The following is a 21,937-nucleotide window of genomic DNA, read 5'->3' as shown; positions in this document are numbered from 1 at the left end:
TATATGCATTAAAAGATCCGCTACTTTTAACTAAACTTATGTGAAGATAGGAAAATTACTTCCATAGGTGAGCACATCTCCTTTTTAATATCTATCTACTGAACTAGCATCTCTAATTTTCATTTTTGAATGTTTAAGAAAATTTTACTCTCTGTTTAAGGATTTTGTGGTCCTGAAAAGGACCGTTTTTCTTAAATTGAATTCTAAATTAAAGAACTCTGTCGCTTAAGCGCGTTCACCACGGATACGGCGGGCCAATTGAATGTCCTTTGGCATAATAGTGACACGTTTAGCGTGGATTGCGCACAAGTTGGTGTCTTCGAACAAACCGACGAGGTAAGCTTCGCTGGCTTCTTGGAGGGCCATGACTGCTGAGCTTTGGAAACGCAAATCAGTCTTGAAATCCTGAGCGATTTCACGAACTAGCCGTTGGAAGGGCAATTTGCGGATCAAAAGTTCAGTGCTCTTTTGATAACGACGGATTTCACGAAGAGCGACAGTTCCTGGGCGGTAACGATGTGGCTTCTTAACACCTCCGGTTGCTGGTGCACTCTTGCGAGCTGCCTTGGTGGCCAATTGTTTTCGTGGTGCCTTTCCACCAGTCGATTTACGGGCTGTCTGCTTAGTACGGGCCATCTTCTCAAACTCAAATGAACGACGTTCGAAGTTTACTTCACGAGACTCACGGACAAAATATGCCCAGCCTACATATGCCACTCACATTTATAGTTGAACCTACTCCATATACATATCTCACATCGCACCACTACAAACATATTTCAAGACCCGTTAGATTAATTTTCAATCCCGAATTTTTCATTTTCGAGATCCTTTTTCCAATGGGATCCATTATATTATCTTTATATCTCACTAACTATTCTACTTTCCCATTAATTTTCAATGATAACTATTATTCACACCCCTTAATTTATAACTATTAGGCAACTTGTCCAGCTAGTGAGATAAATTCTGCATCTAGGACTTTCTCAGGCTCTACCATGTACCATTACTACATATTTATTTTTGTCGGATTCTAAAACTTATTTTCTCTATTTTCTAGTAATTATATTTTTAGTACCGTGCATTAAAATCTATTCGGATAAATTAAGGACTAAAATATCTTCTGCAACCCTGGCTGCAATACTTATAATAGCGGCGTGTACGTACACACTATACGGATAGGCGAGGAAACCTGAATTCACATGTATGAACAAGATTCAGAAGGTATAAATTTTGGCTTGGGTGAAAACTTCGACAGTATCTTTCGAGCTCTTGTCGAAGTAACTTCTAGTGAATATTCAAGATGACTGGTCGTGGAAAAGGTGGCAAAGGATTGGGAAAAGGAGGAGCAAAGCGTCATCGCAAGGTTCTTCGTGATAACATCCAAGGTATCACAAAACCAGCAATCCGTCGTTTGGCTCGTCGAGGTGGTGTGAAGCGTATCTCAGGTCTCATCTATGAGGAAACTCGTGGTGTCTTGAAAGTGTTTTTGGAAAACGTTATCCGTGACGCTGTTACATACACTGAACACGCCAAGAGGAAGACCGTCACCGCCATGGATGTAGTCTACGCACTAAAACGCCAAGGACGCACCCTCTACGGTTTCGGTGGTTAAGCGAATACAATACCGAACAATATTGTTCGAAGAGAATTGCAGAAAACGGCCCTTTTCAGGGCCAAAGTTTATATAAACAAAGAGTAAAACTTTACCTTCGATTGAAATCCTTGCTTTCCAGAAGTGGATGTGTCTCCAAGTGCAACACTCATCTTTCATAGATTGAAGTACACCAGTCCAATTTGATCAACTACGCATTGATGTGAAAATTCATTAGTAGACATATAAACACTGTCCCGAGTATTCACATATTCATAATTAAAACTTACTCTGATGCTTCCTCTAAAATCGCAATTAATTATTTATTCATTTCATATTACACATTAAAAAATACTTGTGACTAACCTTTCCATCCTCCCAATATATCCAACATTCCTTCTGAGTATTCCCTGTAATTCACATATCAATACTATATATTATCACAATACTTCACTTCAACTCACCATTCCATCCGTACAAACTCATCACGATCACCGCCAAAAACTTTTCATTTCGAACTTCTCACTTCAATTCCGACCCGAACTGCGAATAAAATTTCCCCAAAACTCCGCTCGGCTCGGTCCGTCCTTTTTAAGTACGGCTACAAGTCGAGCGCGGAGCCCGGTGCCAACCAATATGCCCGGTACAACTCGACTCCACTCGCTCCGTCCGGTTTAAGTACGGCTGCAAGTCGAGTTCGGTGCCACCCGTACACCTGCACTAAACCGCAAATGTCAATACGCATCGAGCAGTGCAGTGCTTTGCAAACTTTTCCAAATTCAAAAAGTTTTCTCTATCCGCTAAAACGAACGATTGTTCGCTGTAAAAACAATCCAATACTTCATCCTTTACCGCAAATTTACACCGATCGATTTCACCATTGTCCAAATCAAATATCCTCCCACTTTCCCCAACCTCCGTACATGTCAAACCATCAAACACTACGCTATCAATGGTTCAATCCACTTCTAAATTATCAATTTTCATTCTTAATTCGAATTCTGTACGAACGAATTCAATTAGTATCATCATCAAATTATTTTTTTTTTCTTTGCTTTTCGCTTCGCACTTGTAAATTATCAATATCGATTATTAAGCCGAATTGCTTATGAATGAATTCAAATATTCTTTTTACTCTTCGCTTGCGTATTTTGTCGTCCTGAAAAGGACGGTTGATTTTTTGATGCAGCTTCACAGATGGAATTTCTTAAGCTTTCTTTTCTGTCTTCTTTGGCAAAAGAACAGCTTGGATGTTTGGAAGTACACCACCTTGAGCGATCGTTACTCCAGACAGAAGTTTGTTCAATTCTTCGTCGTTACGGATGGCCAATTGCAAATGCCTTGGGATGATCCTGGTTTTCTTGTTGTCACGGGCAGCGTTACCGGCCAACTCGAGGACTTCAGCAGCCAAGTACTCCATCACGGCAGCCAAATATACTGGAGCGCCAGCACCAACACGTTCAGCATAGTTTCCCTTCTTCAACAGACGATGGATACGACCGACGGGGAATTGAAGTCCAGCACGGTTTGATCGGGACTTTGCCTTTCCCTTAACTTTTCCTCCTTTACCACGGCCAGACATGTTTAATAAAAATTTATTACTTGACTTTCAGCAAACTAGAGCGCACGACCTGAGTCCACGAACGTATAGTTCAGTCTTGGCCTCGCCGCTACCTCTGACTAACATTTATACTCGCCACCGCTGCTCCTGATTCCGAAAATCTATTAGTGTAGTGGTGGATTACTCATCCTATTACCGAGAAAAAGTGCGTTGGATGTGTGCGTTTTTCGTCTCCTATGTATAAATATCTGTTCAGAGGGAAATTCAGATACAGTTGGACCGTGTTATTCGAACTGAGAAGTTACGATGCCGCCAAAGACCAGTGGAAAAGCAGCCAAGAAGGCCGGAAAGGCCCAGAAGAATATCTCGAAAGGAGATAAGAAAAAGAAGAAGAGGAGGAAGGAGAGCTACGCAATCTACATTTACAAAGTATTGAAACAAGTCCATCCCGACACCGGTATCTCATCAAAGGCGATGAGCATCATGAACAGCTTCGTCAACGATATCTTCGAACGTATCGCCTGCCGAAGCCTCGCGTTTGGCCCACTATAACAAGCGCTCAACCATCACCAGTCGGGAAATCCAGACCGCCGTCCGGCTTCTGCTTCCTGGAGAGTTGGCCAAGCACGCTGTTAGTGAAGGAACAAAGGCTGTTACCAAGTACACCAGCTCCAAGTAAATCTACAACAGCATTGCCATCCAATGCAAGAACAAAAGGCCCTTTTCAGGGCCACAAAAAATATAAACAAAGAGTAAACTATAAAATTTTCATTCCTCAAAATAACTATTTACCTTTTCTTCAATCCAACCTCAAAATTTCATCCTTGGAAGACTTCCTTGCCGCCAATTAATAGCGTCAAGTCGATTTTACATATCCGCACACCAACAAACTCGCTATCCATGCTCCGTTAGCCATTCAGACTAATACATAGACATGCCACTTTTATCTACAAAAGGCAGCAGCTGCCGGCAATTGGCAGCCAAGCGGCCACCCATTCGTATATGTGCGTGAGATACTTAAAACATGCGTCTAGTCAATGAATTTTGCAAACAAGTTAATTTAGTTAGTATTAAGAAAATTCTAAAATCGTTCTAAGAGTTTAGTCAATGTAAGTTATTCAAAATCGTTCAAGAGTATTAGTGAAAGTGATCGTGCTAAATATATATGCATTAAAAGATCCGCTACTTTTAACTAAACTTATGTGAAGATAGGAAAATTACTTTCATAGGTGAGCACATCTCCTTTTTAATATCTATCTACTGAACTAGCATTTCTAATTTTCATTTCTGATTGTTTAAGAAAATTTTACTCTCTGTTTAAGGATTTTGTGGTCCTGAAAAGGACCGTTTTTCTTAAATTGAATTCTAAATTAAAGAACTCTGTCGCTTAAGCGCGTTCACCACGGATACGGCGGGCCAATTGAATGTCCTTTGGCATAATAGTGACACGTTTAGCGTGGATTGCGCACAAGTTGGTGTCTTCGAACAAACCGACGAGGTAAGCTTCGCTGGCTTCTTGGAGGGCCATGACTGCTGAGCTTTGGAAACGCAAATCAGTCTTGAAATCCTGAGCGATTTCACGAACTAGCCGTTGGAAGGGCAATTTGCGGATCAAAAGTTCAGTGCTCTTTTGATAACGACGGATTTCACGAAGAGCTACAGTTCCTGGGCGGTAACGATGGGGCTTCTTAACACCTCCGGTTGCTGGTGCACTCTTGCGAGCTGCCTTGGTGGCCAATTGTTTTCGTGGTGCCTTTCCACCAGTCGATTTACGGGCTGTCTGCTTAGTACGGGCCATCTTCTCAAACTCAAATGAACGACGTTCGAAGTTTACTTCACGAGACTCACGGACAAAATATGCCCAGCCTACATATGCCACTCACATTTATAGTTGAACCTACTCCATATACATATCTCACATCGCACCACTACAAACATATTTCAAGACCCGTTAGATTAATTTTCAATCCCGAATTTTATATTTTCGAGATCCTTTTTCCAATGGGATTCGATTATATTATCTTTAATATCTCACTAACTATTCTACTTTCCCATTAATTTTCAATGATAACTATTATTCACTACCCCTTCATTTATAACTATTAGGCAACTTGTACAGCTAGTGAGATAAATTCTGCAGTCTAGGACTTTCTCAGGCTCCTACCATGTACCATTACTACATATTTATTTTTGTCGGATTCTAAAACATATTTTCTCTATTTTCTAGTAATTATATTTTTAGTACCGTGCATTAAAATCTATTCGGATAAATTAAGGACTAAAATATCTTCTGCAATCCCTGGCTGCAATACTTATAATAGCGACGTGTACGTACATACTATACGGATAGGCGAGGAAACCTGAATTCACATGTATGAACAAGATTCAGAAAGGTATAAATTTTGGCTTGGGTGAAAACTTCGACAGTATCTTTCGAGCTCTTGTCGAAGTAACTTCTAGTGAATATTCAAGATGACTGGTCGTGGAAAAGGTGGCAAAGGATTGGGAAAAGGAGGAGCAAAGCGTCATCGCAAGGTTCTTCGTGATAACATCCAAGGTATCACAAAACCAGCAATCCGTCGTTTGGCTCGTCGAGGTGGTGTGAAGCGTATCTCAGGTCTCATCTATGAGGAAACTCGTGGTGTCTTGAAAGTGTTTTTGGAAAACGTTATCCGTGACGCTGTTACATACACTGAACACGCCAAGAGGAAGACCGTCACCGCCATGGATGTAGTCTACGCACTAAAACGCCAAGGACGCACCCTCTACGGTTTCGGTGGTTAAGCGAATACAATACCGAACAATATTGTTCGAAGAGAATTGCAGAAAACGGCCCTTTTCAGGGCCAAAGTTTATATAAACAAAGAGTAAAACTTTACCTTCGATTGAAATCCTTGCTTTCCAGAAGTGGATGTGTCTCCAAGTGCAACACTCATCTTTCATAGATTGAAGTACACCAGTCCAATTTGATCAACTACGCATTGATGTGAAAATTCATTAGTAGACATATAAACACTGTCCCGAGTATTCACATATTCATAATTAAAACTTACTCTGATGCTTCCTCTAAAATCACAATTAACTATTTATTCATTTCATATTACACATTAAAAAATACTTGTAACTAACCTTTCCTTCCTCCCAATATATCCAACATTCCTTCTGAGTATTCCCTGCAATTCACATATCAATACTATATATTATCACAATACTTCACTTCAACTCACCATCCCATCCGTACAAACTCATCACGATCACCGCCAAAAACTTTTCATTTCGAACTTCTCACTTCAATTCCGACCCGAACTGCGAATAAAATTTGCCCAAAACTCCGCTCGGCTCGGTCCGTCCTTTTTAAGTACGGCTACAAGTCGAGCGCGGAGCCCGGTGCCAACCAATATGCCCGGTACAACTCGACTCCACTCGCTCCGTCCGGTTTAAGTACGGCTGCAAGTCGAGTTCGGTGCCACCCGTACACCTGCACTAAACCGCAAATGTCAATACGCATCGAGCAGTGCAGTGCTTTGCAAACTTTTCCAAAATCAAAAAGTTTTCTCTATCCCCTAAAACACGTTTTTTTTTTTTTTTTTTTTTTTTTGCTCCAATTCGCCCTCAGCCCAAGCACACCGCACCCCACGCAAGCCACCAGCGCCACCATCGTTCATACCTCAATACTATCGGATCTTCTACTTATTTCGCTCGCAAAAATAAAATTATCCACGACTTATAACCACTGCAAATTTTACACCCATCTATTTTCACCATTGTCCAAATTAAGTACATATCCGGTGTAAAAACAACCCAATACCCCACTCTTTACCGCAAATTTCCACCAATTCTACGGTTAAGGACTACCTTTTTACGGGCGATGCCCACGAGTACAGAGTTCAATCCCCATTCTCCATGAACGTTTTTTCACTTCTTGCATTCATTTTACTGCTACTTCTGCTTCAGCTAGTGTTTATTTTATGTGGGGAGAACACCGATCGTATGAATTGCTAGGCATAATTCAATCTTTCCAACTTACCCCTTCGTCCTGCCACTCCTAATTGCCTAATTATAGCCAGAAATAACCAATTGCATTTCAAAAGAACCTCATATCGTTTTTAATTTCCCACTCACTTCTTTATTATATACATCACTGTATTTACCCCGTCGTCGATAACACAAGTCGATCTGAAATCCGCATCTATTTCTAATCACATCAAGGATAACTGGCGCTTAACCGACCAATTACGTCTAATCACTTCGCATTGATTTTAAATTTTGCAATGGCAGCATAACCGACCGAAGTGTCTTTTTGACAGTTTTTTTCGAATTTGTCGGCGGCGCTGCAGTCGTTTTCGAAATCGAAAAGAATGGGTGCGTTTAAATCCGGTAAGTTGATTTGAGGTTATATGGATAGGCTGGATAAGTTTCAATTTTCATCTTATTTGGATTACTTAACTTGCTAACTTTCTATTAAAATGCATTCGAAAATATATCTGTATATATATTTCTTTCCTTCTCTTTGCAATATCTTCTTTGCTAATATCTTTTGAATAAGTTTTACAATACTGTAACATGGTTTTCCCCCATTATTTGAGCACCGTTTTCTATTTTTTTACTGGCATACCCTTTTTACCTGTACATATGTTATAAACTCATCTCTATGAGACCTTATTACCTCTTAACTTTCATAGACCGCTACTGTTCCATCAGATTCGCTTGACTTACTTTCATGTTGTCGTTATAGGATATTTTAGTTTCGAGAATTCCTATACGCAATAGTTCAAATACATAGTCTCACAAAGAATGTTTGTGGACACGTTTTTTTGTACTAATTTTCCATTTTTGTTTTACATTTATACCCAAGTTTCAGGTAATGAACACAGCCTTCAAGAGAAGTATATAAGATAATCTATTTTTATTAAACTACGTTATAACAAAACAGATCCTTTTTTTGTTAGGTCCAATTGTTCGGGGTATCAAGTGCCCGGGGTTTGCACCAAATTTTCGAGACATATAATCCCACTCCTTTTTTTGAATCCTTATTTCACAACATCACTATCTCCCACCATGGTTGATTGTCCCCCGATTATTATGGGGATTAAACTCTGCAGATAATTTCCACCAATAAATAGCGGAAATAAAAAGTCAAAAATGGTTGTAATCATAAATGTTTCCGGTATTTTCCGTTTTCCAAACGTCTATATCCTTGTTAAAATATTCTTTAAGGAGCTAAAGTCGTGGAACTTTATATATCCCATCTTCCACCTTTGCTCTTCTTTTAAATTTCAAAATTTCCCTTTATAACAATGAAGTGGCTTCCATTACCTATTTTCCCGATGGTTCGGACAGTTTTACCCCATCTATGTACCTTCATTGTTAGATTACGCATTTCAAGAGTTGCTTGTTTTCCCACCGACAGCCACTGTTTACATATTCTTTCCCCTTTGAAAAAAATTGAATAATGCTTTTCAATTTCAACTCATGCTAACTGCTACCTACCAGTAACAATTAATTTTACAAACAAAATAATTTTATTTGGCGAAGTTCTGCCGATTTGTCTGTGTGTTCGATTATCCGTTTGACTTGACTTTTTGCCTATTCATTCTTGTTTTGAATTTTTATAATAATGTTTAATGAAAATGCATTGTGTTATATATCTTCAAAGCCAACTTTATTATTAAGTCCACATTGAGTAAATAAAAAAAAAGCTACTATTATCCTACGAAAAACTCCTAAACGAGGTCACACACCCATCCGCTTTTACAGGGAATAATAATGAAAATGAATACGCATTCGCGGCCCGGTTACACTTCGTTCAACCTCCTGATCAAAGAGTATATATTTCAATTACTAGTTAGGAACATGGCATGTCAAAGAAATCCTGCTGAATTCACAACGGGAGCAGCATGTGATATTCAACATAATTTCAAATTAAAGCTTCGTCCTTAATAAATTCCAGCCTTTAACACTTTCGCTGCAGAACACAGAAAATGCCATAAATAAACGAAAACCATACTAACCTACGTCAAAATTATTATTAATCTCGTATAAATCGTAATATGCAAAATAAACAAAATTACCATTTCTACTTAAACTATAACAATTGAAACTACCAAAGTAAGAACTAAAACTGTAAGAAAAGGCCTACCTTAAATAATACTACATGATGTTAATAATAAGATGATCAAAAACAGGAATAAACAAGCCATCAGTGCGTTAAAGCAGCCATGGAAAAGTTACACAATTACAGCTTACATGAGCTAAGCACAGATTCCGTACCACAATCTACCTAACGAATGAGAAAAAAACTACTAAGGAATGCCAAGGTGTCATTGTCCCTGCATACCCTTGCACCGGAGGCACTCTGCTACCTTAAACAACACCTTCTGAAGAGAGGAGCTTTGCCTGGGTGGAGAAAGGAGCTTCACTACTTTCACATCTACAAAAAAAAAAAGCTACCTACATCCTGCGAACCACCTCGATAACCTCTAACCATTCATAATAATAAAAATAATGGGCCCATTCAACTCTACAATCCACCGATGGAAACACGGTTCCAATAAGTGTCTAAGTGAGGAACACTTTCAGAAGAGCTAACAATACATCCTCAGCGCCACTAAGATTAATGGCTACAAGGAAAAAACCGTGCAGCATCTAATGAGACGCAAGAAGAGCCAATTGAAGGAGGGAACTACTGCACCTAAGCAATTCCATTTTTTTTCAAACGCACCCTGTATATTTCAACAGTGTAGTGCACCTCATTCAAATGGCTGCATTAATTGCTTTTTTAACCGTACTCCACCCAAAATGCATTCCATCTTGAAAATCCGCACAGTTCCCATGTTTTATCTTATAATGGCCTTCACATGTTTCATTGTTAATTCATTCTGTATTCAGAGCAGGTCATCATAAATAATCTGAACACTCGGCAATACAGTTGTTTATACATATGTTTTGAAAAGTTTTTCCGGGTTCTCGTATCCTTTTTTCTTTACAAGTTTCTATTGCATTTCACCTGGCACATATACAGCACCAATCAAGTAATTAAATGATATACATATGCTTGTAAAAGAAAAATAAAACTTTCCGCGAAAAGCATAAACAATTTTAACCATATTAAAAGTCCTCGGACTGATGTTCGTTATTTCGAGGGGATGGTTGTTTGCTATTTCGAAATGCTCCTTTTATTGGGTTTTCGTTATTTCGAGCGTCTCCTGTAATTACAATCGAAATAACTTTAATTATCTCGGAAACCAAATCTATTATCTTCGTAATAGCTACCATAGGAATACTTATTATAACCAATGTGGACTGAGTCAAAACCATAGACAAAATTCTCAAAATAATAGACATTTTCCGGAGCCCATCTAAAATGAGAATTTCAACGAATATTGCCAACATAAAAACAACAATAAAAATGTAGAACCCATGGAAGCCTCGCAAATCCTCTAGCAACAGTTAACCTCAACATTGAACAAGAAATTACCCCTGTATTAACAGATATAGGTGCACCAGGCTCTAGTGTTAGCACAACGGTACCCGCCTATACTCAGTGCATGGCTTAGTATTTATACTGGCGGATGCAAGACCTATTTAAATCTTCACCGCTTGAACGTAATTCAAATTCAAATACCTTAGATTAAGTTTAATTGTTAAGGTAGTCCCTAAGTTAGTTATAAGTTTATTATGATGCTCTTTTTGTAAATAAAAATTGTTGTTTTACGTAATTCTTGAAGAAGAACTTTCAGAATTCAACTGACCAGGATATATGGTACAAATATCTAAACAATGAAGAAATCAGTAAATTACGGAAACTGCTGAAATAAAACGAAGATCTATTCTATAAAGGAGATATTTTAATATCTAAGATCTATTTTATAAAGAAGATAATCTAATATGCACATCCGAAATCGGAACGGAAGCAAGCAAACCTCTATATTCAAGAATATGTTATATCGTTCTCCTTAATTCCACGAAAAGAAAGGTAAACGAAATGCTAGAAGAAGGTATAATTAAACTACCTGCATGGTCATGTAGTGATGAATGAACATGATCGCCATAAAACTGCATTTTCCATATGTATTCCTCAAGAACATTACGAATTCAACCGACAATACTACTTTCCATAGTTTGGGCACAATATCTTAGACCGCATCTTTTGCGAATAAAATTCGACATACGTACTAACCGTTGACCCCTACTATGGTTAAATAACCTCAAAGAACCAAATGGTAAATACCAAAGATGGGCTGTGAGTCGTTGAGGATTTTACGTGAGTACCTGTCTGGAAGACTTAATCCCACGGACACGGATTGATTTTGTGACCACAATCAAGCAAGTGACAAGCAACAACGGTACTAGTCTATATCAAGTGCATGGCTTAGCATTCATACTGGTGGATGCAAAACCTACCTAAATCTCTACCGAACTAAGGAGTACGGCAGCCGTGTTGAAACGCAACACCACGCCGAGGTCCGAAGGTCTCTTCTCGCTTGAGCATAATCAACAACCTCTATGAAGCTCCCACTAGGGGGCCAACCGTAAACAACCGAGCTGTACTCGCAAACCACCGACTGTACTCGCAAACAACCGAACTGTTCTCACATACAACGGAAGTTCACCCGAAGTATGAGAGTCCAGGGGCTATCCCGGTTCCTATGGTACCAGTATACCTCTGGTGAGGTTTCGCGACCAAATTGCCACTTCAGATGAGTCCCCGTGCAGACTCGGGTCTGATCGCCCTGATTAGGCCTTTGGAGCATTCGCCTACTGCATCACGGCCGGTAAGTCAAAGTGAGTTCAGCGTCTCCCGGTGCCACCACTATGGAGGTTCTCCTCGGCCACTTGGTTTTGGTTCAGCCGACAGGGCTACCGCCCCGTCTTCCTCACCGCCACCTCTGAGCACCAGCAAACATCGACAGTAAAATTAATGAATACTATGTTAATATAGAGGACATCAACGGAAAATTAGGAGAATCTATATCTATATCTAACTCCCTCGACGATTACCTACCTTGTCGTGGTGAGGGAGCTCAGTAAGGAAGATCCTCCAGGAAATGGGAGGTGACACCTGAAACCAAGCGGTAATCAAAACCCCAAGCCAAGGTGTGACTACCGTGCCGAGGGTTGAATGGTCACAGGGGTTAAGATGTGGCCGTAAACGGTGAACTCTGGGTACCAGGCGACCCCCAGTTTCAACTAGCCTTGTCGCGGCAAAAAGGGGCTCTGCCGAGATCGACTTACTGTAAAATACTGTAAACTTATCCACATTATCATTGCCTACTATGTAATATTTTCTCTAAAATACTGTAAATTCATATGTACCGGCCTACTAAGTATAGGTAAAAATTGTATAAAATAGGAAATATGAATTAAAAATACATAGTTCGTTGGAACTATCGAACACAAGCCTAACGTGTTTTATTCTGTGGAGTCCAGGCAATTTGCTGCTCCCAAAATTTACACTGCTTGACTAGATCATTGTGGAGTTCAGGCAATTGCTGCTCCCATAGCTGGTTAGTCTGGAGTTTTGGCATTTAGCTGCTCCGACTAACCATAAACTAATTTACAAAGAAAGAAGAGTAAGGGATTGCCAAGTGGACTGGCAACAACCATATAAGGTGGCACATCACATTACTTTCCCCGGAAAAATTGAGACCATGGCAGCCAACTATGAAAAAACAAAAAAACAAAAACATAAACCTATAAAGCAAACACTATTAAACTTCGATCGCGACGATCCAACCCCGAGTGAAGGGGCAACCCTGAGCTCATCGATGAGTCTAGACTCAGATTCCCCACTTATTCAAGTGGGAACCAATTCAATTGGGACCCAGTCCTTAACGGAGGAGCCGAAGCAGGCCCCTTCTGTCAGTACTCCTGACCCCAGGCTCCAATTGGCGCCACCTGCTGAGGCTAATGTGTTACCCATGGGTAAGCACTTGTCCACGGACAGCAAACTGCCTTCGGGCAAACCGCCTTCGGGCAAACCGCCTCCGGGCAACGCACAACCAAAGAGCTGTGCTAAGGTTGAGGGGAAAGGAGCGTTCGGGGCACCTGCGGCTAAGGGGAAACCGAAGCGGCAGCGATCCTGGGATGATCCTAACTCTTCGACACAAAAGGCAGCAAAGAGGGCTCGGCCGGCAACGGCTAGGCCTTCATTTGCAGTCAAGGCTATCGAAGCCGATGGATGGGTCCTGTATGACGACTCTAATCCATCCGGCTACGATACTGAGCAGTGCGAACAGCTTAGGAGGAAACTCCTCCTAGCTGTAAGGACTGCGTCCGCGCAAGGCATTAAGCTTTGCTTTGAGTCGGTAGGTGTATACCGTAAAATGTTACGGCTGAACTTTGCCGACGGAGACACGAACGAGTGGCTCAGGCAGTACTGCTCCTCCCTTAACGATGTGTGGGAGGGTGCGCGACTAACCTTGAAAAGGGTCTCTGAGCTTCCATCGATCAAAAAGTGCTTTCTCTGGCTTCCAGAAGAAGAGCGAAATGGCGTTGGGGTTCTGGAACAACTTGGTGTACAGAACAACCTTGACACTTCCACCTGGTTGCTGCTAGGCAGCAAAACAGGAGAGAGAACCGATAGGCCGGGAACTTTTCTCACTATCTCCCTCTCAAAATCGGGTTGCCGGCTCTACTATGGGCTGGGGACCGTCACGTTACAAGTGTCGGCTCCTAAAACCATTGAAGGGGACATGCAGCCCCCGGCATCTACACCTGAAACGTAGACGAGGTGCCACATTTCCCAAGTAAATTTGTAGCATTGTAAAGCGGCGACTGAACTTATCAGTCGTCGGATCAATAGCTGCAAGACATTTATATACCTCATACAAGAACCGTGGGTTGTTGGTGGGGCAGTCAGGGGCCTAAACTTCCAGCATGCTGACCTATTATATGCCAATGGAAGCGATCGATCCTGCACCTGCATGGTAGTCTTCAAAGACTTCCAGGATAACTTGGTTAACGACCTATGTGATGGCGACACCACATCGGCTAAGCTAACCGTAAAAAGTCAACAGGGAGATAAAGAGATACTATGGTGCTCCCATATTTCCCCTCGGATTTGGCAAAACAGAGGAGAACGACAAGGATGCTCCTCAATCGTGCTCTGAAGAGTGAATCAAGCACTAGCTGGAATCGGTATAAAGAGGCACAGAAGGCTCTAAAGAAGAGCATAAGATCGGCCAAACGATCATCTTGGAGACGCTTTTGCGAAGAGACTAACTCTCTTGAGGCAACCTCAAAGCTGAAGCGGACTCTGGTCAAAGAACGTAGCCAGAAACTGGGTTATTTACGTTTACAGAATGGGAAGTACACAGAAAGCGATGAAGAAACGGCACATCATTTGCTTGAAGTACACTTCCCAGGCAGCATCCAAAATCTAATCTCGGGGCCAACAGGTGCATACAGCCCTCAACCGAGAGACTGGAATCTGGCATGCAAAGTAGTATCACTGGAGCGAGTGAAATGGGCATTTAACTCGTTCCATAGATACAAGTCTGCAGGTCCGGATGGCATCATCCCTGCGCTAGTAATAGAAGGAATGGATGCCATGGGTCTACATATTCGGAATATATATCGCGCATGCTTACCACATGCTTATATTCCAATTAAATGGCGGGATGTGAAGGTGTTGTTCATTCCCAAACCAGGAAAACTCACCTACACAGACGCAAAAAGCTTTCGACCGATCAGCCTAACGTCCTTTCTGCTAAAAGGACTAGAAAGACTAGTAGATCGGTTCATAAGGGATACACACATTCCTAAGTGGCCACTTCACCATAGGGAACACGCCTACCAGAAAGGCAAATCCACGGAGACAGCACTCCATGAACTTACGGCAAAAATTGAAAAGGTGATGTCCGAAAAAGAATACGCGAATAGGCGCATTCATGGACATCGAAGGTGCCTTCAATTATGCCTCATTCGCGGCAATTTGTGATGCGGCAAGACAGCATGGAATCAGTTGGATCCTTCACATGCTAGAGTGGAGAAAAATCCACATATCGGTCGGCCAGAAGTCTTTTGAAGCAGGATGTCTCAGGGGCTGCCCACAGGGAGGGGTTCTCTCTCCACTGTTATGGCTCTTGGTGATGAATACCCTGCTGTGGCTCCTGGAGGACAAAAAAGTCTTCGCGCAAGCATTTGCGGACGACCTAGCCGTAATAATTACCGGCAAGTTTGCGGACACAGTATGTGACCGCTTGAATGCAACTCTGCATATAATCCACAGCTGGTGCCTCCGCAATGGACTCACGGTGAACGCTAGGAAGACTGGACTAGTTATGTTCACTAGGAACGTCAGGTGGGGTAGTTATACGCTACCCACCTTAGCAGGGGCGGAAATCCAGCTGGCACAAACAGTCAAGTACTTTGGAGTACATTTCGACTCCAAGTTAACGTGGAAGCATCATATCCAGGAACAATATCAGAAATCCTGCAGATTGCTCTGGTGCTGTAGGAATGCGATAGGTAAGACCTGGGGACTTTCACCTAAATGGATACACTGGATGTATACATCCATAATAAAACCCATTGGTTGCCTAAGTATTACTGGAGCAATGAGTTCTACGCCGACTGCGGCACTTGAAGCTATCCTAAATTTACCCCCAATTCACTTGGAGGTGAAACGGAAAGCGGCCAACGACGCATATAGGCTCGATACCATTGGGGCGTGGAAAGGCGGCTAATCCAACAACGAAATTTCTTGAAAAACATCCGGTAGCCCTGATGCCGACCGATCGATATGGTTTTCAGATTCGTCTTTGAAAAGACATATACTGTCGTAATTACAGAAAGAGAAGAATGGTCGACAAGTGGCCATGAGTCTTTTCAGATTACAGACCTAATAATCTTCACCGACGGGTCAGTCATGGAGGATGGATCAGGTGCAGGGGTGTTCTCGGAGAATCCGATTATAGAACTGGCCCGACCTCTCGGAAAAATGACGACCATATTCCAGGCGGAGATATATGCCATTTCATTGGCAGCAGAAGAATGTCTGCGACAGAAATGGAGGGGTCGCACCATTCGAATCTGTTCCGACAGTCGGGCGGCATTATCAGCGCTAAATGGTAACAACATATCAAGCAAGTTGGTGTGGAGTTGTCATCAGGTGCTGCTAAAACTTGGCCGACTGAACGAAACATTCCTGATGTGGGTGCCGGGGCACTCTAACATCGCCGGCAATGAGGAGGCTGACAGACTAGCTCGCCGAGGGTCTGAATCCACAATGGTGGCGCCAGAACCAGCTCTTGGAATCCGACCATCTACTGTCAAGTCTACTCTGAAGAGTGAAATTGCAAGGATTCACGCAACCAAGTGGAAAAATTTGGACTCTTGCCGGCAAGCGAAAATCCTTGTGAAGGAGCCTAGGGCCACTAGAGCGGCATTTTTGTTGTCTCTTAAGAAGTCGGACATGAAAACTGTGGTAGTTCGACCTTTCGTACGCTCGCCCCACCTGCGCTGTCACAGATTATTCCACCCTGATCTTACCGTATTCTTCTTCTACTATATTCCTTCCATACACCTTGCATGGTATACCACCCAATTTTTTCCCGCCAGAATGTCGGCGGGAATCATGTTCTATACCATCAGAACTGCAATTACAAGTATAAACGTAAATGTCTACACTTGTTTTTACTGAACTACTTCAAATTAGACCCCCTTATTTATCCTCTACCTATTATATTTTATCTACATAAATATATTGCCATGCAATAAAACTATTTCTTTCTTATCCTAAAAAAAATATTTCCATCTTAATTACTACAATACCTATCTATACGCACCCATCATTTGAACCGACATGGTAATAAATTTTCTTTTCTGATTTGCAAATACTTTGAAAGTTAAGATCCTTATATTTTCCATTTATTCCTATTTTTCCCGCTACCTTTCAAAACGTTAATAAGACAATTCGTTTATCTCATGATTTATCTTTGTGGGTTTTTTCACCATCATCAATAAGCTGTCAGATGTGATGCTGGTCACTAGAGGAATGTTAATTAAGAAGAGAGACAGTTACGTGTAGAGGGTGTCGTGGTGGCGGTTTCCCATCCTCTTGAGCGAATAACAAAAAACTCGATTTTGCACTTTGATCACTATGTAGCTCGAACTCAGACTGACTTAACAGGCTGTGAGTCAGCGTATTTATATATTTATTTTCTATTCCTTTTACATGATGTCCTTAGTTACTATCCTGGAAAAGCCAGTTATATATATTGCTAAAAAAAACCCAGGATACATTCCTTTAATTACGGGTTTTACTCTCCCGACAAATTCGTGAAAAACCCTAATTATATTTGTAAATGTTTATTGCGGTGTGTTTCGTATTGTGATCCTGTATCGGGTTCAGGTAAAAGGGTTTCCCGGAGGATATCCAACACGTGTGACGTAACTAGACAGCAATGATGAAGAATTTCTAATGAATTTGATATTTGCGAAATGTATAGCTTCTACGAAAGTTGCATACGGCAACAAATCCTTATCTACTATTATTCTCGCAAATTTGATCTCTTCCTTCGAAAGGATTAATGAATTCCATCATCATCAACGGCGCCACAACCCTTATTCAGTCTACGTGTGCCTTAATAATGAACTCCAGACATCCCGGTTTTGCGCTGAGGTCCTAGAATTCGATAACCCTAAGAGCTGATTGATGTTCTGACCTACGCCATCGTTCCATCTCAGGCAGGGTTCGTCTCGTCTTCATTTTCCAACCATAGATATTGCGCTTTTAGATAACGATTAAGTGGATTGAGTGGCGCGCCTACCGCAACGTATTGAGCCGGATTTTACCCACAACCAGACGGTCGTGGTATTGCTCATAGATTTCGTCGTTATGTAGGCTATGAAATCGTCCATCCTCATGTAGGAGGCCAAAAATTCTTCGGAGGATTCTTCTTTCGAATGCGAAAGGTTAGGTTGGAAAGAGATGTTCATTTCGTATATAACTTTTGTATACGATTCTGCCGGATTCTGTTAGTACGGTTAAATTATTGTTTTCTTTCACAATTTCCTGTTTGTGCCTGGGCGTTAGTTTCGATCCTATTATTGCCGGAAGTGGTAAATGCTCGGAATTTAAGAAGGCGCTAACGTCAATGAAAAAATAAGGTTTATTCAAATAAACCTCAATCATTGTAGGGTCGCTCAAGATTTACGCGAGCAGACCATCTACGATTCCGTGGTGGAAATTGCCATCATTAGCGAACCCTATAGAAACCGCCACGGTGGCGTATGGGTTACAGACTCGACCGGTGGAGCGGCGATATGGGCATGTGATCGACAAGCCATACAATGTATTGCGGGCCAGACATACAGTGGCTTTGTGTGGGCGAAAATAAACGGTATATGTGTACAGCTGTTACGCCCCACCAAGCCTGACACTGCCAGAATTCGAGGAAATGCATGACAGTCTTGTTCCCGAGGGAAGGGGTCGTAGTCCAAGGGTGATTGCCGGTGACTTCAATGCTTGGGCCCGTGAGTGGGGTAGCACAGAGATAAATGCAAGGGGCCGCAGTCTATTAGACGCTTTCGAGCAGTTGGATATCATTCTGGCCAACGAAGGATATGTAAACACCTTTCAGAAAAGGGGTCTGCCTCAATCGACCTAACTTTTGTCAGCCCTGCACTGGCACGTGGTATGTCCTAGTGCGTCAGCAAGGACTATACCCACAACGATCACCAGGCAATCTTTTTGGGCTATCGGTGGGGTCACCAGGCAGAAAATCATCATGCCCGAAACTGATAAAGATGTCAGGCTGGTCCGTTAAAGCTCTGGATAAGCAGACCTTTACGGAAGTGTGGTTAGACCAACGCCTCTACGGAAAGAGCTGTCCATGTGGCCCAATGCATCACCAAGGCGTGTGACGCGTGCATGCCTAGGAGGTGCTCATTCCCCAGTAGAAGACCAAACTATTGGTGGAATTCTGAACTGGCCAGTCTAGGATCAGCCTGTCACCGAGCCAGAAGAGCGAGTCAGAGGGCGGTAGACAGAATCGACCAAGGCCAAAAAAAGCGCGCCTATAAGGAAGTCCGCAAAATCCTCAATCTCGCCATCCAACAGAGCAAGAGGGAAAGCTTAAGGAGCTCTGTTCGGAAGCGGACGTAAACCGTGGGGGAGCGCCTATAGAATCGTGATGGCGAGATCACGTGCCCTTCACTCTTCTTAAAAATTATCCAGGGGTTATTTCCATAGGAAGAGGAGGGCATAGACAGCTTCCAGCGACCTCTGAATGACACGGCAATACTGCCAGTCACCAGTGACGAGCTTCTGGAGATCTGCGCTAGAATAGGAAATAACAAAGCTCCGGGTCTGGATGGCATTCCGAATAAGCTTAAGCTTGCCGTGAAATCCACACCGGACATGTTCGCTGAGTTGTTCGAAGCGTACATGTCCGTCCATATTTCCTGCATCATGGAAAAGACAGAAGTTGGTGCTACTGCCTAAGGATGGCAAACCTGCAGGTGAGCCAACCTCCTACAGACCTATTTGTCTTTTGGACACTGTGGGCAAAATGCCCTGGTCGTTGAGAGCCAGGGGGGTCTCTCAGATCGGCAGTATGGGTTCCGTAAAGCCAGATCAACCATTGATGCCATAAAAATGGTTACTGGCTTGGCCGAAGATGCAATCCACGGGAAGGGCAGTACTGGCAAATATTGCATAGTAGTGACCTTGGATGTGGGAAATGCATTCAATTCGGCGAACTGGAACCTAATACGGGAATCTCTTGCGAAGATTGGTATTCCCGCTTATCATGCAGCTATTGTCAACTGCTATTTACAAGAACGGAGGCTTTGGTATGACACCGATAATGGACCCCAGGAGTACGTTGTCTCGGCGGGTGTCCTACAAGGCTCTGTACTGGGCCTACTGCTGTGGAACACCATGTACAATTATGTTCTTAATCTTCCCCTTCCGGAGGAAGCCACGGTTGTGCGAAGCAATCAGTGCTGTTAAGGGTTGGCTAGAGAGTTCTGGTCTTACACTTGCGGAGGAAAAAACGGAAGCGGTCTTCATCACGAAGCGCCGTAAAAGAAATTTTGCTGTATTCAAATGGGGAATCATATCATTACTTCTAAGCCTGCCATCAAATACTTGGGAGTGATAATAGACGGGAAGCTTGGCTTTAAGGAACAGTATGTTTATGATAAAGCATCCACTGCAAGTGTGGCCCTGGCAAGGATGATGCCGAACGTGGGAGGGCCACGGCATGCTTCCAGGTTGCTTGTAGGTAGGGTAGTGAGTTCGATCTTGCTCTATGTAGCTCCATTTTATGGAAAGGCATTGCATGTTGCACTTAACACTAACAAACTGAGTTCAGTCTACAGAAGAATAGCCCTAGGGGTGTGCTCGGCATTCAGGACTGCCTCAGATAATGCAGCATTCGTCATCTCTGGAATGATGCCCATTCACATTCTGGCAGATAAGATGACGAATATATATAACGCGAAGTCAATCTCTCCTTTATGGCAGACGAAGAAGGCTGAAAGGGAGAGATCTCTAAATAGATGGCAAGAGCGTTGGGAACGCCCGGGAAAGAGTCGGTGGACACACAGGCTCATCCCTGCCATCAAGGAGTGGTAGGAGAGACGGCACGGTAAGATTAATTATAATCTTACTCAGTTTCTCACGGGGCATGGAGGATATCGCCAGTACCTGATCAGGTTTAAATTGGATACCTCACCCGATTGTCGAAACTGCGATGGAGTCGCAGAGGACCCAGAGCATGTATTCTTCCACTGTCCAAGGTTTGTGGAGGAAAGGAAGAACCTAGAGGAAACTCTAGGAGAGGTGCATGTACCAGAGAATCTGGTGCGAAGAATGTTAGCATGTCAGGAAAACTGGGATGCGATCAACGCTGTGGTTGTATCTATTCAGAGCAAACTGCGAAAGACAGAGGCGAATAGAAAAGCGCGGTTACGTACGCCGCGTAGAGACGAAAGGGGACCAAGCTAAAATGAGCTGACTCCGCCCCGTGATGTAATGCCGTATGGTGGTTCCACGGGGCTTGGGGGGAGTAGAGGGTGGTTTTAGTGGGTAAGAATCCTATACGCTGGCGTGGGCCAGTGCCTTTTGAAGATTTCCACCTCCTCAAAAAAAAAAAGAAAACAGACAGACAGACCGATTTTAATAAGGTTTTGTGTTTACACAAGACCTTAAAAATGAACTTGAGCGGATTGCCGTGGCGGAGCAAAACCACTAGTAACATTGAATCGAGGATTTGCGACACTCCTTCGTGTAATTTTCTTAAAAATGTATGAGTTAAATTTCATATGGGTTCAGCCAATACACTTTAAAACGGAACGTTACGTTGACTTAAAACGAATTCAAAGGGACCCCTCGTTTGCGAGCAAACAGAAAACTAAATAAAATTTGAATGAAGATTTGAAACGAGAAATTAAATACGAAACAATCGAAAATGCTGGCTTAAGGACAACGATCAATTTCAACTACGTTGAAATTATCAACTGGGAAACAACTGGAAGAAGAACACCTAGACGTGTGAACGATTAACTTAACAAAAATACTAAGAACAACACAACATCGTCGCCTTCATTAAGAATATTGGCTTGGCCGCGAATGTCGATGTCCTTCACCAGCAGCTCATCTTTAGGTAACTCCTTCTTCTTTTCTGGCAAAGCGTTTTTTTGTTTTGGATCTTCTTGAGGCGATGCTAATCTTCATTTCTTCAATGTGACCAACTGTAGGTATCGATTTCGTCCTGGTATCACTTGAATATGGGGAACGTGATGATAGCAACTTTGTCCTTCTTTGTCTG

At 42.4% G+C, this 21,937-nt stretch overlaps 5 protein-coding genes across 5 annotated transcripts; 3 read left to right on the top strand and 2 right to left on the bottom strand.

Moving 5' to 3' along the window:
* Positions 1 to 165: 165 nt before the first annotated feature.
* On the bottom strand, positions 166 to 5,144 carry LOC119658187 (histone H3-like centromeric protein CSE4). The gene is made up of 2 exons (XM_038065455.1): positions 4,545 to 5,144; positions 166 to 716 (listed from the first exon to the last, which is right to left on the bottom strand). Exons 1-2 carry the CDS (start codon positions 4,951 to 4,953, stop codon positions 226 to 228), a joined length of 900 nt encoding a protein of 299 aa, XP_037921383.1. The 5' UTR covers positions 4,954 to 5,144; the 3' UTR covers positions 166 to 225.
* Positions 1,159 to 1,682, top strand: LOC119657240 (histone H4). Its single transcript, XM_038064055.1, has one exon. The coding sequence runs from the start codon at positions 1,304 to 1,306 to the stop codon at positions 1,613 to 1,615; it is 312 nt and encodes a 103-aa protein (XP_037919983.1). The 5' UTR covers positions 1,159 to 1,303; the 3' UTR covers positions 1,616 to 1,682.
* On the bottom strand, positions 2,767 to 3,256 carry LOC119657238 (histone H2A). The gene has a single exon (XM_038064053.1). It carries the CDS (start codon positions 3,174 to 3,176, stop codon positions 2,802 to 2,804), a length of 375 nt encoding a protein of 124 aa, XP_037919981.1. The 5' UTR covers positions 3,177 to 3,256; the 3' UTR covers positions 2,767 to 2,801.
* LOC119657239 (histone H2B-like) lies at positions 3,406 to 3,894 on the top strand. The gene is given in 2 exon segments (XM_038064054.1): positions 3,406 to 3,677; positions 3,679 to 3,894. Coding segments are annotated over 2 exon segments (372 nt in total). The 5' UTR covers positions 3,406 to 3,461; the 3' UTR covers positions 3,835 to 3,894.
* Positions 5,145 to 5,557: 413 nt separating the features above from the next.
* Positions 5,558 to 6,006, top strand: LOC119657242 (histone H4). Its single transcript, XM_038064056.1, has one exon. The coding sequence runs from the start codon at positions 5,628 to 5,630 to the stop codon at positions 5,937 to 5,939; it is 312 nt and encodes a 103-aa protein (XP_037919984.1). The 5' UTR covers positions 5,558 to 5,627; the 3' UTR covers positions 5,940 to 6,006.
* The last annotated feature ends 15,931 nt before the right edge of the window (positions 6,007 to 21,937 follow it).

This window comes from Hermetia illucens, chromosome 5, assembly GCF_905115235.1.
Source record: "Hermetia illucens chromosome 5, iHerIll2.2.curated.20191125, whole genome shotgun sequence".
Lineage (NCBI taxonomy): Eukaryota > Metazoa > Arthropoda > Insecta > Diptera > Stratiomyidae > Hermetia > Hermetia illucens.
Note: the sequence above shows the minus strand (reverse complement) of the source record. Positions and strands in the feature narration are given on the sequence as shown.

What these genes read in the sequence shown, in the direction of transcription:
- LOC119658187 (XM_038065455.1), bottom strand. Translation starts at nt 4,953, where the DNA reads ATGGCCCGTACTAAGCAGACAGCCCGTAAATCGACTGGTGGAAAGGCA. An exon ending in TATCCGTGGTGAACGCGCTT is followed by an intron (nt 717 to 4,544) that starts AAGCGACAGAGT and finishes TATAAATGTGAG; the next exon opens with TGGCATATGTAGGCTGGGCA.
- LOC119657238 (XM_038064053.1), bottom strand. Translation starts at nt 3,176, where the DNA reads ATGTCTGGCCGTGGTAAAGGAGGAAAAGTTAAGGGAAAGGCAAAGTCC.
- LOC119657242 (XM_038064056.1), top strand. Translation starts at nt 5,628, where the DNA reads ATGACTGGTCGTGGAAAAGGTGGCAAAGGATTGGGAAAAGGAGGAGCA.
- LOC119657240 (XM_038064055.1), top strand. Translation starts at nt 1,304, where the DNA reads ATGACTGGTCGTGGAAAAGGTGGCAAAGGATTGGGAAAAGGAGGAGCA.